Source organism: Fundulus heteroclitus, chromosome 18, assembly GCF_011125445.2.
Source record: "Fundulus heteroclitus isolate FHET01 chromosome 18, MU-UCD_Fhet_4.1, whole genome shotgun sequence".
Classification (NCBI taxonomy): Eukaryota; Metazoa; Chordata; class Actinopteri; order Cyprinodontiformes; family Fundulidae; genus Fundulus; species Fundulus heteroclitus.
This window is the reverse complement of record NC_046378.1, coordinates 2,685,652-2,699,472: the sequence shown is the minus strand read 5'-3', so window position 1 is coordinate 2,699,472 and position 13,821 is coordinate 2,685,652. Positions and strand designations below refer to the sequence as shown.

At 47.1% G+C, this 13,821-nt stretch overlaps 1 protein-coding gene across 2 annotated transcripts; it reads right to left on the bottom strand.

Annotated features, from left to right (window-relative positions):
* Positions 1–3,071: 3,071 nt before the first annotated feature.
* On the bottom strand, positions 3,072–13,134 carry crk (v-crk avian sarcoma virus CT10 oncogene homolog). 2 transcript variants are annotated; one of them, XM_021316873.2, is made up of 4 exons: positions 12,556–13,134; positions 10,787–11,367; positions 8,558–8,604; positions 6,829–6,976 (listed from the first exon to the last, which is right to left on the bottom strand). In XM_021316873.2, exons 1-4 carry the CDS (start codon positions 12,767–12,769, stop codon positions 6,961–6,963), a joined length of 858 nt encoding a protein of 285 aa, XP_021172548.2. In that variant the 5' UTR covers positions 12,770–13,134; the 3' UTR covers positions 6,829–6,960. The 2 variants fall into 2 exon arrangements, with proteins under 2 accessions (XP_012718688.2, XP_021172548.2); XM_012863234.3 differs by lacking the exon at positions 8,558–8,604 and having other exon boundaries at positions 3,072–6,976.
* Between the last annotated feature and the right edge of the window lie 687 nt (positions 13,135–13,821).

Here is a 13,821-nt window from a genome sequence, read left to right as displayed (position 1 = left end):
ACAGCTGCGTTTGCAATAACTCCGGTTACCTTTTTCTAAGATAAGAATGTGATCATCTGAAACAACGGAGACAAAAAAAAAAAGCACAAAAAAAAGAAGTCTGTAAAAAGGCAAATACCCTTTCCACCCTACTGTACATTCCTGAGGTAGATTGCTGAGTTGTATTTATTTGTACCAGACATAATCCTCACTGTAAAGGCATCTCCAGCAGATTTTCATTTTAATTTCGTTTATTTTTACCCTTTACAATGACAGATTTCTGTTAATTAATTTAACAAATGTTTCCAGCTTTATGATACACTTTCAACATTTCTTGGCTTCTTTCTATCCTTCTGCTTGTTCTCAGTGAGGGAAATATCTGAGTGGCTGCCTGGCCTTGGGCTGACATTTTTCTCAGGGCTATTATCTTTGAAACACCTCACCATCACTTTTACTGTGCTCCATCGCGTTGGAAAATGCACAAACCATCGTCATCAAACGTTTTACCTGCATTGTTGGAGGAAGTTGCTCTCAGCAAATGTCCTGATCCCACTTTTAGTTCAAGGCAGAGCAAACTGGCTCCTAAATGGAAGAGAATTAATCACACATGGATTGGATCAGGATGCTGTGGAAGACAAAGACTCATGGTAGCCGTCAGCTTATCTTCTTCAGATGAGAAATTATTTAAATGCCTTTTTTTTCAGTCTGTCCTTGATTGCGGTCTTGAAACAAAATGTCTTCTTTGCTGCCTTTCATGTCACAAGGTCTTCATATCTTCCCCACCGTGCGCACTCTCACACCTGCCGCCAATGCTGGCCAAGCTCTGCACCGGTGGCAACACAGATCTGCTGTGCATTCCTATGGAAGCAACGGCCCACTTACTTACTGGACATTCTCGGACATAATAGAAGGACTTTACTCACTTTGGCTAAACCACTTAACTGTCTTGATGCTAACTGATGATGTCTGAAAGCTTTACTTTTGTGGGAGCCATTGCAAACACAAAGAAAACAATCATTTTAAGCGCATCTGTTCCTGTTTCATAGCAATCTATCCGGAGTATATATACATTTGAAGTTTAAGCAAAAATAGATAAAGCTACATAGTTTACTAAGTATTATTGGGGTCAGTGAAAAACCTTTGACAGTTAAATCAGATATAAAATTAATGTGTGGACCAACACCAGCAGATAACATAGCACCCCAGATCAGTGAAGGTGGAAACGTCACTCTGGGATTTAAGCGACGTGGATTCTCTGCCACTCCACTCTTCCTCCAAACTGTTTATTTTCTAAAGAAATACCAACATTACTTTCATTTTGAAAAAAAAAAAAAAAAGACTTTGGATCTCGAGTCAGCCTTGTTTCTCCTTAGCTCAGGTCAGAGACTTCTGACTTGTCTCCGGTCCTAGAGACTTAATATAAGGAACAGCTGTAGCCCAGGGGCCTCGTATTCAAAGCATGCAAAAAACCTGTGGCGCGATGTTTAACGTTCAAATTGGCATGTCCAAAAATGTATGTTGCGTGAAAAGTGTGCGGTAATCCATGCGAATATGTTGACCTGCTGTGAAAATGTCTTCAGTTGACTGTCAGAAAACCAACAAAGTACAAAACTCACTCAAATCTAACGCCATTTGGTTTTATTCAATGCAAAGAGCAACGGACCTGATGTTTTTCATCGCAGAATCAAATATAGCGCCATACAATAATGTAATACGCCTCAAAATTACGGAAACAATCTCAATCAGATGTAAACTGTGACTATTTGTATAATTCTGTCAGATGTGCACAGGGCCACGAAATGCATGGAACTCCTCTAAAGAGCGCTTTCATTCTCACTAAAAAGTTGCAGTGGTTGTCTGGAACAAAGGTGACGTCATTTGAGAAAGAGATCTGAATTTGTTTGTGCGCTGCAAGTTTCTAACCTGGCCAGCCAGATTGATTCAATTCAATTCAATTCAATTTTATTTATATAGCGCCAAATCATGAAACATGTCATCTCAAGGCACTTTACAAAGTCAAGTTCAATCATATTATACAGATTGGGTCAGATTATACAGATTGGTCAAAAATGTCCTATATAAGGAAACCAGTTGATTGCATCAAAGTCCCGACAAGCAGCATTCACTCCTGGGGAACCGTAGAGCCACAGGAAGAGTCATCTGCATTGTACATGGCTTTGCTGCAATCCCCAAAGATTGATAATGTTTAGAACTCTACGTTCTGCACATCAATCTGGGACTGCTCCCATTGAATCTGTTTGGGGAAAGGAGGGAAGTGCAGCAGAACTCTCTGAGCTGATTGGATGAAGCAACACCGAGACACCGCCTACCAAAGGTTGCTTTTAGCCAATCATGGTATCAAATTAAAACATAAGCAGCAGGCACTATGTGAAACCATAAGAATGTAAGCTAGTTAAGGGCCTCCTTACTGTTCTATTATCAAAGAAGAAATTTACAAAGCAAACGTGATAGCAGCATCTACGTGCGTCCTCTTGGGCTTTCATGTTTGTGTAGTTTTGGCAATGGGCTTAGCTTCTCTTGCTTTCTAACAGCCGTATGTCCCACCTTAAACCAATACTGCAATGTGATTGGCCAAGATGGATTCTTGTGTGTTTGTGAATGCACAAGTACTTCCAGAATTCATCTTGTAGGCAAGGTTAGCAAGTTTCAGGATTTCTCCCACAGACATTAAACGTATGTGATGTCTATGGATTTCTCCCTACTGCCGAAGTTTCACACGAGGCCCCATTTCCTGGATATGTCCGAGTGGTTGCTCTTAAAGCATTAATTCACCTGCAGCCCACAAATTTTAAATCTCCAACAAACTCTGATTCCAGATTTTGCTTAAATATGTGGTCAATATTTCAATCCTGCTTCTTGAAAACCTTCCTCTTTCCACAAGGTTTTTCTTTCACTCAACTTTCCAATGGAAATTTGAGTGGAAACTTTCAAATTACAATTTTCACGTTATAGCTGACATTTATTAAAGAAATGCTATTGTTGCTAATTGTCTGAGATGCATCTTTATGTTTCACATTAAATCATCGTGTAATTATTGTTGTGACTTAACAAAAGAAAAGAAACAAAGGCAGTCATTTTTCATAGGTTTTGACTTTATTTACTAGTATATTAACACATTACATGCTACTGAAAATAAAAAGGTAATTTCAATTGTCTTGAAAGAATATAGTGTTATAATAAAATGGCACATTTCGATATTAGACGGTTTCCACTGGCACTCTGCCACCCCATTCCTTCCTCTGAAAGGAAATGAACGACTTCATGCAGGGCCACTAAAAAAATACTTCTTGGTGGTTTCATTGGCAACACAATTTAGAAGATGAGCGATGTGGCAGAGCACCTGCTGTGTGCAGTGTGTGTGAGAGAGAGAGAGAAGCTGGATTTGATCAGAACCACACGCAGAAAAAAAAATGGACTGTGGGTCAAAGCTGGCAAAAAAAAACAAAGGTTTCTTTCCTCAGACTGATTTCTTCTACTGAGTCACGACAATATCACTAGAGCAGAAAAAGAAAACCTTCAAGTAACACGGAAATAAATGAAGGCGGGACAGAGCATGACGGGCACAAGTTTAAGGTCAGAGAGATAACGGGCCACCTTAAGAACCGCAGCAGATTAATGCCAGCAGTGCATTTACACAGGTGGGGACATTTATTAGCACCCCCTGGTTAAGATGTGTACAAAGCCTTAAAATAATTCCATCCTCATTTTGCAGCAGCACAACATCACACTGAAATAATTAGTAAATAGAACAGCCTTTAATGTGAGTACATTCATTTAGTGTGTATGGGGGGTGTCTCCTGTTAAAGAATTAAATCCCCAGTGACAAGTGTTGCCACCTCTAATGATACCTTTAAACAAAAGCTACTTTACAATCTTTTAAACTTGGCACCTTGGGTTTCCATGGCAATCATTAGACAGGTGATGCCTGCAAAAAGCCCATGATCGAATATGGAAATGTAGTGTGTGAGCCTGGCTGAGACTTCCAACCCGTCTTCAGTGGAGCCTTTCAGCAACAAGCTTTGGACCGAATCAAGAGGAACGGGGGGAGAGACGCCACGCCCACTGCTCAGTACGGCGGAGGGCCCATGGTGCTGTGGGCCTGCTTTTTGTCCTAAGACATCCTGGTTGGAGGGCAGGGTGAACCACCAGGACATTTGAAATAAAAACATGGAGTCTGACAGAAAACCCAACAGCAGTGGTTCACCAACGACCAACTTTCTAGTGGCCGTCTCATTCCACTAAGTGATAATACTTCTTAAGACTTCACCATTGAACCCCCCCCCCCCAACATGAATAAACATACTGAAAGGTTGAGATGTCGCTGTTGCATTAGAAGAGAAATTCATTCCAAGGCTTCTTCCATCTTTCCCAGAGGAGCCAAGACATCTATCCACACCGTCCTTCACTGTCATCAGTACATGCAGAAGAGGATCTGAGCTGTCTCAATGTTGCTGCAGTGCCATCTATGGGTGACCGTGGCGCCGCAGCGGAGAGGAGGAGTCACCCCCCCCCCCCCCACGGGTCACGTTTAAAGGTTGTCAGCTTTGTGTTTGAGAGTCTGCGTCATGATAAATAGTAGTGCTGATGATTGTCACAACGAAACGGCTTCCTAAAGGGGCAAAAACATCATGGACTGCAAACCTCCGTTCTTGTCGACGAGGAAATGGTGAAAAAGAACTAAACCCGGAAAAGACGCCGTCTGGTGTGGCCCATTAGTTACAACTAAACAGAACTTTAAATAAAAGACGGGCAGAGGATTAAATGAGGAAGCACAACAGGAAACAAAGCAACTTGGTTCAAGGTGGCAACAGGTTCATAAAAAGGCTTCAAAACAAATAGGACAGGTATCAAAATAATAACACTTGTCTCCTTCCTTTGACACATATGACAAGACATGGACACAGCTGTCAGCTTTAGTGCGGGAAATTCGGGGGTGGGGGGGCTGAACGCAGAAGGCCAACGTGGACCGATGGTCCTAACTTAGTGTGGTGGGCCGCCTACATTCAGTCCGTTTTACTTCAGTCATTCCCAGCGGGTGCAGGGTGAGAACATGCGAGGGCCGGTCAGTCCTTCAGGCGGAGCCGTGCTTCCCTCCCAACGTTAAAACACCCCCCCCGCAAAAAAAAACTACATGTGCGCCCCCGGACAAAAAGCAGCTATGAAGACAACTAGTGAGGTCTAAACGATATTCAGCATGAAATGAGAACCACACAGTTACGTCATTCCATAACAACATGATCTATGGATCCTACAAAGGACTACTTGGTGGTACGTGGCTGGAGGCGATCGGTGGAGCGAGGGTCAGGTGGGAGAGTGTAGTGTCGCCTTTATTTGCAGTTTTTCTCTGGGGTCCGCTCCGAGGCTGCAACTACATGCGGTTGCTGTTAGCTGCTGGTTTGGACTCAGTGTTGGGTGCTCCATCTGACGGAGAGGAGGTCTACACCTTCATGTCTTTATGGAAGCGGTCTTCCCCCTGAAAGGCTGCTGCTGCTGCATTGAGCCCCGCTGCTTCAGTCTTTCCAAGCCACGCAGGACACGGCTGCATTCATGTCCGCTGAGACGGGAGCCTGTCAACCACATCACCGTCACGCGCCTCAGGTTAGGGATGACAACCCTCAACTCTGATTGGCTGTTGCAATTTCCTTCAAACCCGTTTGTTTCTTTCAGGAATGATGCTACTTTAACGTAGAGAAGCACCGAGACGTCGGCTGGTGAACAAAACTGAGACGAGTTGCGTACTGAAATATTACATCTCCTTTAAGCCAGTCTTCAGAGTGGAAGACATTACAGAGAGACGAGTCAGTGACAGTCACTGTTAGTAAAAAAAAAAACAGACCGTAGTCTATATTAGGGGAAAGCCATTTTCTACGGCATGTCAGCATTTCTTTCAGGCTACAACAAGGCAGGTGAGAGTACGACAGATTTCTAACAGGAAGGCCAAAGAGTCTCACAAATTACCACCTTAATATCCTGTTGATTTCAGCCCATCTGTCCACGAAGATGGCGAAATCATGGCAGACCTTAGGAAAACACACAGGGACTGGTGTTCTAGTCATGCTAGCAAGACGGTTGAGAAGGTCAACTCTGATCATTTTCTCTTTGAAATAAATGGTAAAACTGCTCTATAGTCAAGGATCTCTCACACAGTGTGACATCACCCCTGCTGTTAATACAAGGCATTTTGTATAGAGGCATGTTTCTGCCAAACCAGCTAGCCCAGAAAGAAGACCTCTTTTTTGTTATCCCTATGGTTCTTAAAGAAAAGCTGGAATCAACTAAAGTCGGTTGCAGCAGGTTAAGTTTTTAAAACCCGGAGAATAAAAACAAAAGCGCTACCCGCATCGGTGCATCCCTACTTCAAGGCTCTTGATGAGGAAACAGCTGACATGAATGCAGCCTGCGTGACCAAAGCGGAATAAGAAAATGACAGCAGTCATCTACTGGCTCCCACACAGGAAGAGGAAGTGGTTGAGGAGTCTCCTTAGGAGCGAGCGTCGATAAGCTGTCCAGGGCAGGGACAAACTACAGGGAGCGGTTGTCGAGTCCATGGAACAGGAGAGGCAGTTTTATCTTCCGTGTTGCAGTCAGGGAGAGCAGGAAGGAGGAGGAGGAGGAGGAGGAGGAAGGGGGGGTGTGAACATTTATACGAGTAGAAATGAGATGCAGGGTGGGGGTCCAACGAGGGCCTGCGTTGTTGTCGGTGATTCTCTGAAACTGTACTTGGTGCGGCTAAAAGCTCAGGGAGGGAGAAAGGGAAGGGTGTGGGGGTGTGAGGGTAAGAAAAGAGGTGAAGAAGGGTCTAATACTAGTGTCCAGGTGGAGGAGCGGCTGTCCGCCCTCAGCTCAGTTCGTCCTCGGCGCTGTGCTGGTCCAGCAGTTTGACGTGCGTGAAAGGAAAGTGGCCGTGCTTGCCTTTACATTCGCCCTCCCACTGGCCGTTCACGTTTATTTTGGTCACCTTCACCATGTCGCCCACCTGAGGGGGGGGGAGAGGGAACAGGTGAGGAGCAGAAACACAAGCACACAGAGTACTACACCCTGACGTCAAAGAGCTGAGACTAGTGATGGAAGCTGATCCACTGATGCAGAGGAATAACACCCGTTCTCCATTTCAGCTTCCTGAGGGAACAGCTAGGAGGACGTCTGACCTGCACAGGGAGGGGCGTGGCCGCTCCTGCCACAGTCAACCTGAGCAAACAGGGCCACACTGAGGAGTCCAAAGTTCAAGTCCATGTTGATAAGAACCGTCAGCAGAGGAACTTCCTGCTGATTCCTGACAGGAAAGGTTCACAAAAATAATCCTAATCCTTGACCCTTATTTACATTTTGTTCATTTTACAACCAACCTTTCATGACCCTAACCTACGTCCACCTAAACTCACAGGCTGATCAAGGCAGTGTCTAGAGGTCCATGGTAACTTTGGAGGAGCTGCAGCTCAGTCTGGAGAATCTCTTGAACAGTTCTCAGGTCAGCAATCTGATGAAACCACTCAAACAGCAATGGGATGGCTGACATTAAAGCACCACTTCATGTCTGCACACCCCCTGATCTTAAGTTTGATTCTTTGAGACAAATAATAATTTTCCCACCACTTCACTATAAATATTTCAGTTAACTGTCCAGAATAATCTTCCTTTTGCTGATTAACCTCAGAGCTTAGAAAGTTGCAGCAATATCAACTGCATGAAATAGTTTATACAGTGATGTCATGGCACCTTTAAGATCAAATTTCCACACCACTAAGAGCAGTGGGGGGGAAAATAAAGCACAAAAATGAGTGTTCATTGTCATCAATGAAGCCTCGGGAAGCCAGCTAGGCTGCACAGCTGCCAGACGCCAACTCACAGGGAATCAGTCCCAGTCAACACGGCTGTCCGTTTAACTTTGTTCACTTTGATGGCAGGAGGTTTGACTACTTCTGAGATGTTTGCTATTAATAAAACCATGATGGCGTGTGCTCCACTGAAGGCACAGACCACGCTGTTAGACTGCAGCGCTCAGGCCTCACCTGGCTGATACCGCGCTCAGCGTTCCTTTCTGGTCTCACCATTTCTGATTTTATTCACTATATGAAAAATGCTCTGCATGTTCTTTAACAGGAAGTAGATGATTTTCACAAAAACATTAAGAAATTACAAAACACACACGCAACCATTATATGATGATTTTGCTGCCGATTGCTGGGTTTATAGACCAAATAAAGGTCAGAGCTCTAAGTTTTAAAGCATTTATTAAATTGTCCTTTTTATTGACTTTTCAGTACTTATCTGCAGATTCCAGATCAGAGCTAGGAAAAAAAAGCCTCATTTCATCTCTGACCGGCTGATTGGTGCATCTAGCAGGAGCAATAATCCTGTCATCTTTCAAACTAGCCAGTGATATCAGGTAAAAGCAGTCCAGCGTCTCTACATGTGCCGTGTGCCAGAAGTCCAAACGCTTCAAACAGATTGTTGGGTTCTCTGTCATTATTAGCCGTTTTACAGAAGTGGAGAAAAAAAAAAGAAGACAACCTACAGCAGACATTTGTACAGTTTTAAATGTGGGACCTGTAATCACCAGAGACTGGAAGGCAGCGGAGGGACGGGCGGATGGCAAGCAGATAGCTAGATGGATGGACAGACAGAAAGAGATGGGTGGATGGAAAGAAGCACAGATGAATGGAAGAGCAAATCGATGAAAGGGGAAGAGAAGGACAGAAGCATAGATTACGAGCCATCAGATCAAAGATGGAAGGAGGAGTACAGGGATGCACAGACAGACGGATGGATGGATGATGGACAGGATGGCTGGCTGAACCATCCTGACCTGGAGAACAAATACAATCCCAGGCTTTCCAGGACCTCCAGTTAAAATCCTCCCATCAGAAACTCAGAAAGTGAACCAAGTGTTTCTCAGGTGGAGCGGCAACAGAACCTTAACTGCAGGTTGAGCAAAAGGCTGAAAGCAGAGCCTGGCTGTATGAAACATCCCATAATAAAACGCTGCTTCGGTTGCCCAGCATAGATCTCCATAATCAGTGTTTTTTGGTTTTAGGCAGCCAGGAAACAGAGGCTACTTATTAACTGCTCACAGCCAAAGTGCTGAGTCACCCAGGGCCTCCTGTGGGCTCCAGGTCAGAGGCCTGTTTCTGCCCAGCCATGCGGTGCTGAGGAAAGTTCTCCTTACCATTTTAACACCGTCCTATTCCTCTGCTGGCAGAGGAGCTGGAGAAAGAAGAACCACCCCCAGGCTCAGCGTTTGTGCTTTGTGACGGCACCAGGGGCCAGACGGCGGCTCTGTAGCACCCTGTCCTGCAGCGGGCCGCTGGGAGGAGCAGGAGGCCAGGCCTGCCTGCCTGCTCCTCCCAGCCCGGCTCAGCTGGAGCCCAGGCTTCACAGAAACCAGAGGAAATGGTCCTGTTCCCAAACACAAACTATTTCCTTCCCCCCATGACCTGCTCCGTGGGAGCCCCGCTCTGCTTCCGCTCCGTTAAATAGCCCAGGCGCCCGGAGCAGCCGGCGCGGCACACGGGCCGCTGCTCAGGGTCCGCCGCCGCGTCGGCTTCAACCGGCCACTGATGAAAAGCTGCAGGGCCGGCTTACGGCGCGCTCATCTGCCGCGTGACAGCACGGCGCGGGGAAAAGAAGGAAGCCACGACTGGACAGAGGCTAGAGGAGAAGTAAAGAAGCTCTGACCAGAGGAGACCTAGCTGCCGTCACACTGACCCCATTATTCCCACTAGGGCTGTAATTTAACCACAAGCAGCAGAAATGCCCTGTAGATAAAGATGTTTGTTAAGAACTATTTAAAACAACATATGACTGTTTATATTAATCAGAATATTATTATTCAAGACAATAGCCTGTTGAGTTGGACATCAATCCATAAAGTGCAACCATCAAGTCGACCAATGGGCTCCACAGGTAGTCATCTTGCAATCATAAGGTTGTGGGTTCCATTCCACATGTCGATACGCCCCTGGGCAAACTTGAGCCCAAGTATGAATGTGAACTTAGATACAAGTTTAGTCCATTAACAAACAAGTCCATGTATTAAACAGTTTGACCGGTACTTAATGCTATGATGCGATTCCTGAAAACATTATGATTATATAAACTGTAAAACAAATAATAAATTAGATTATCTCACTGCTGAGACTCTCTTCCATGTGGAGGCAAACCCACTTTAAACATATTACTACGTCTTATCCATTAACTGTTCCATAGCCAAAATTTGCAGATCTCTGCAATTTGGAAATTGCATTTTTTAAATTGTAACTATATCGCAAATGCGATTAACTCTGCAGCCCTAGTCCCCACCGTGACACATGGTTCTGATGGGTTCTGACCAGCCCGTCAGAACGGCCCAGTCAGAGTCCAGGTCTAAATCTGAACGAGGATTGGTGGATGGACTTGAAAACTGGTGTCTAAGAAGCCGCTGTGTTCAGTCAGACCTGAGCCATGAACGGGCCACCGTTTCAGTCCAGATGTGCAAAGCTGGTAGAAACTGACCCCTAAACAGCTGCAGCTCTAACAGATGTGTGAGCAACGTACTGATGGGTTGGTCTACGGCATAAAATCCCAGTAAAACTCATTGGAACTAGCAGCTGACACAACGTTGAAAGGGTTGGAATACCATTTTCAAGGACCTGTACTGAACAACGTAGTAAAAGCCCAATGACTGTGACCCGGTTCTGAGAGGGCGAGCCCAGCCTCGCTGAACGCCAATGATTGGCCATCACATCTCCCCTAGCAACCACCCAGCCATGAGATGAGTGCACACACAGCTACAGGGCTCCATATTTACCTCCAGGGCCAGGGCGGTCTTGTCGTAGGCGTTGGGCACCCTCTTCTGTATGGCCCGGGCGTAGACGGGGCCGTTCTGGAGGTTGGGGAGGGGGGTGGGCTGGGCGTACTGGCTGGGGTCTCCCAACAGCGGCGCGCCCGACTGAGCCGCACAGCTGTCCGAGTTCCCGTGGAGCGGCATCCCCGGAGGCGGCGCCGTGGGCACGCCGGCCCCCGCCGCCGCCCCGGGAGAGGCCGGCCGGTACTTCTCCACGTACGGCACCGGGATCATCCCCGTTCTTCCCTCAGAGTTCTGGGCGTTCCACCACTGCTCCTCCGGCTTCTCCAGCACCCGGAGGATGTCGCCCATGCGGAACGGGAGGTCCTCCTCGTCGTTGCCCGGGAAGTCGAAGAGCGCCCGCACGTACTCGTCCTCCAGGCGCGGGGGCGGGCCGCCGCCCGGGATGAAGGAGGGGTGCTTGGACTTGTTGATGGGCTCTATCAAGGTGGTGGTGTCCAGGTAGTGGATCTTGTAGAACTCGAGCAGAGCCGGGAGAGCGTCGAACTCTTGGTCGCCGATGCGGAACCTGGGGTGGCCCAAACCTGGTCCCACACGAAGGAGAGAGAGAAGAGAGTGAGAAGAGGCGTGGCTCCGCTTTAACTAACCCTGAAGGTCAGGGTTGCTGACGTAACGTCTCTAAATGTGAGCGTCCACTAGCCGCCATGCTGGGTTCATTAGCAGGTCCAGCGGGTCAAACGAGCAGCATCACCATCCAACTAGGATGAGTTACAACTGCTTTTTTTTTAATTTAGCTTTGTTTAAAGTCTACAGAGTATTACACTTTAACTTCAGAGCTCTAGTTTTGTTGTTTTTAATGTTCGGACATTTTTTGTGGCGTTCCCAGGGCTCCTGCTGACCCCTGCAGGCCTGAGAGTGTGGCTGTGGACTGAGCTTTGCTCGACCACACCGCCCAGAACTCTTTGCCTGCCCGGTTGGATGTTGTGTTCAGGACCAATCCGTCCTTCCTAACACTTCCACTAGGGTTTCGATTCGCACCGTTTATATGAAGTAGATGTACAGAATATCACAGGTTCCAAGAACAACAGATGCATCTAGAGGTTTGTTCTCTCTGTGTGTAACATCTTTACAGTACTTTGTGTTAACATTTTTGAATTAACTTTTTTTTTTTTAAAAAGGCCAGTTCTGTTTCGGTTCTGGTGACGCTGCCCTTTTTCGTTCCTGAACCTTTCCTGACCCGCTGCAGGCGGTTGGCCTGGTTCGCTTATGCTTCTGGCCGGCTCTGCTGATGCGTAACATGTCAGGCTGGACTATTTCTGAAAGCGGGTCATGATGCTGGTGATTTCCAGAGTAAGTGGGGAAGCATCCCAGTTTCCTTATTTTACCACATGAAGCTGTGGGGCCACAGAGAGGCCAGATAACAGCCCGCTGTGGCCCCCCAGGCAGGGCAGGGAGGCTGAAGGGCCAAACCCAGACCGCTACAAGCCCTTTGCCTCGCTCCCTGCCGATCCTGTTTATTGCTGCACTGCAAAACGTCATTCAGTCCATTCATGAAACTGTGGCATTTCATGAAAACCGAGTTACTCGTCTCTGGACACAAAGAGCCAGAGGTTGTGTGTAAGCGGGGTTCTGATGGGCTGAGACAGCTCTCCCTGCGCCTGGCCAGCCATATTCCCTGCGCTGGGCACTGCTGCTGCTGCAAGTCATGCCAGAACGGTCCCGTCGGCGGCACCGGGCCCCTCCACGCCCCCCTGCCCTCTCCGGGCTCTTACCTGGGCCGGACTGTCGGCTGTTGCTGTTAATTATGTAGTGCGAGACTTTGGAGTTCTCCGACACCGACAGCACGTAGTCGCCGGGGCTGGTGATGGAGTCCCGGACCAGAAACACGCCGTGCCGCTGCCCCTGCAGCAGAGACACAGCCTCCTGCCTGCTCAAGCGGCCCCAGTACCAGCTCCCGCGGTCCTTCGCGTCAAAATGACCGGCCATGATAACCAGCGCCAAAAGCCGAGGCTTCAACCCGGGGGGGGGCCTTCCCTGCTCTCCACCAGCGGAGCCCCTTCAACTCATACAAAAAAACTTTAGCGCCGAGAGCACGCTCAGTAAACGGGCGACATCCGCGGCGGGGCCGTGCGGGCTCCGATCCGCAGACACGAGGAGGCGAAGCGCGCGGACAAAAGGAGCTGGGCTGCGGCGCGTGGTCGGCCCGCTGCTCCGCCGCTCACACTCTCGGTCTCGGAGGCACCAAAATGTGGCCACAGACCAGCCGCCGACGGCAACTAACTTCAAAAACTGAAATGGCGGATACGTGAAAACAAAAAAAGGCCCCACTCACCGGATGGGACGTAGACTTTAGACGCAGGGGCACGCACGACGTCAGGCTCGGTACGTCATGAGAAACGAATGAACGCGCAGTTGTCTCATTCGCAACAATGCACAGTAGCCGCGTCGAAAATATAACGTGTTCTTAATGCTACACATCCATTTATACAACCCAGGAAAGTAATTATATTATCACCCAGACAAGAAGACTTGGGGTTCAATGAACAATAGAGGCTCGCAAATCTTTAACGAGATGAAAAAAATAAAAATCTGACACTGCAATTCTCATCAATGTCCACTAGAGGTCACTAAGCGCGCGTTATAATAATCAGTCACTTGACTGATTTACACTTTCCAAACTTTTTAAAGGGTTTAAGATGTAAACAATAAATGCTACATTTCGAAAAACAATAACGACGCGTGTCCCTGTAGACTTACATCTCTTCCTTTTATCTCCTCTTTCTTTCAACTCTTCTCTTTCTTTCTTTTTCTCTTCTTGTTTTTCTTTTACTCTCCTACTTTTCCATTGTAGTGTCCATATAATTTGAAATTCTCCCTGCACGAATCACAATAAAACTATTTACATGCACAAATCAAGCGGAGCATTATGGCCAAAGCTGTTTGCTCCACTTGTAAAAGCAAAATCTGTCGAGCTCTATTTGGCATTAAGATATCAATTCTTATTGCCACATTGCTAGACAGGACACTGGGGGAAAAAC

Bases quoted from the DNA above. Each gene is read 5' to 3' on its own strand.
- crk (XM_012863234.3), bottom strand. From the start codon at position 12,769: ATGGCCGGTCATTTTGACGCGAAGGACCGCGGGAGCTGGTACTGGGGC. The intron at 11,368-12,555 runs GTAAGAGCCCGG...GTGTGGGACCAG, and splicing joins CAGCCGACAGTCCGGCCCAG to GTTTGGGCCACCCCAGGTTC. The intron at 6,977-10,786 runs GTAAATATGGAG...CCCCCCCCTCAG, and splicing joins AGACCGCCCTGGCCCTGGAG to GTGGGCGACATGGTGAAGGT.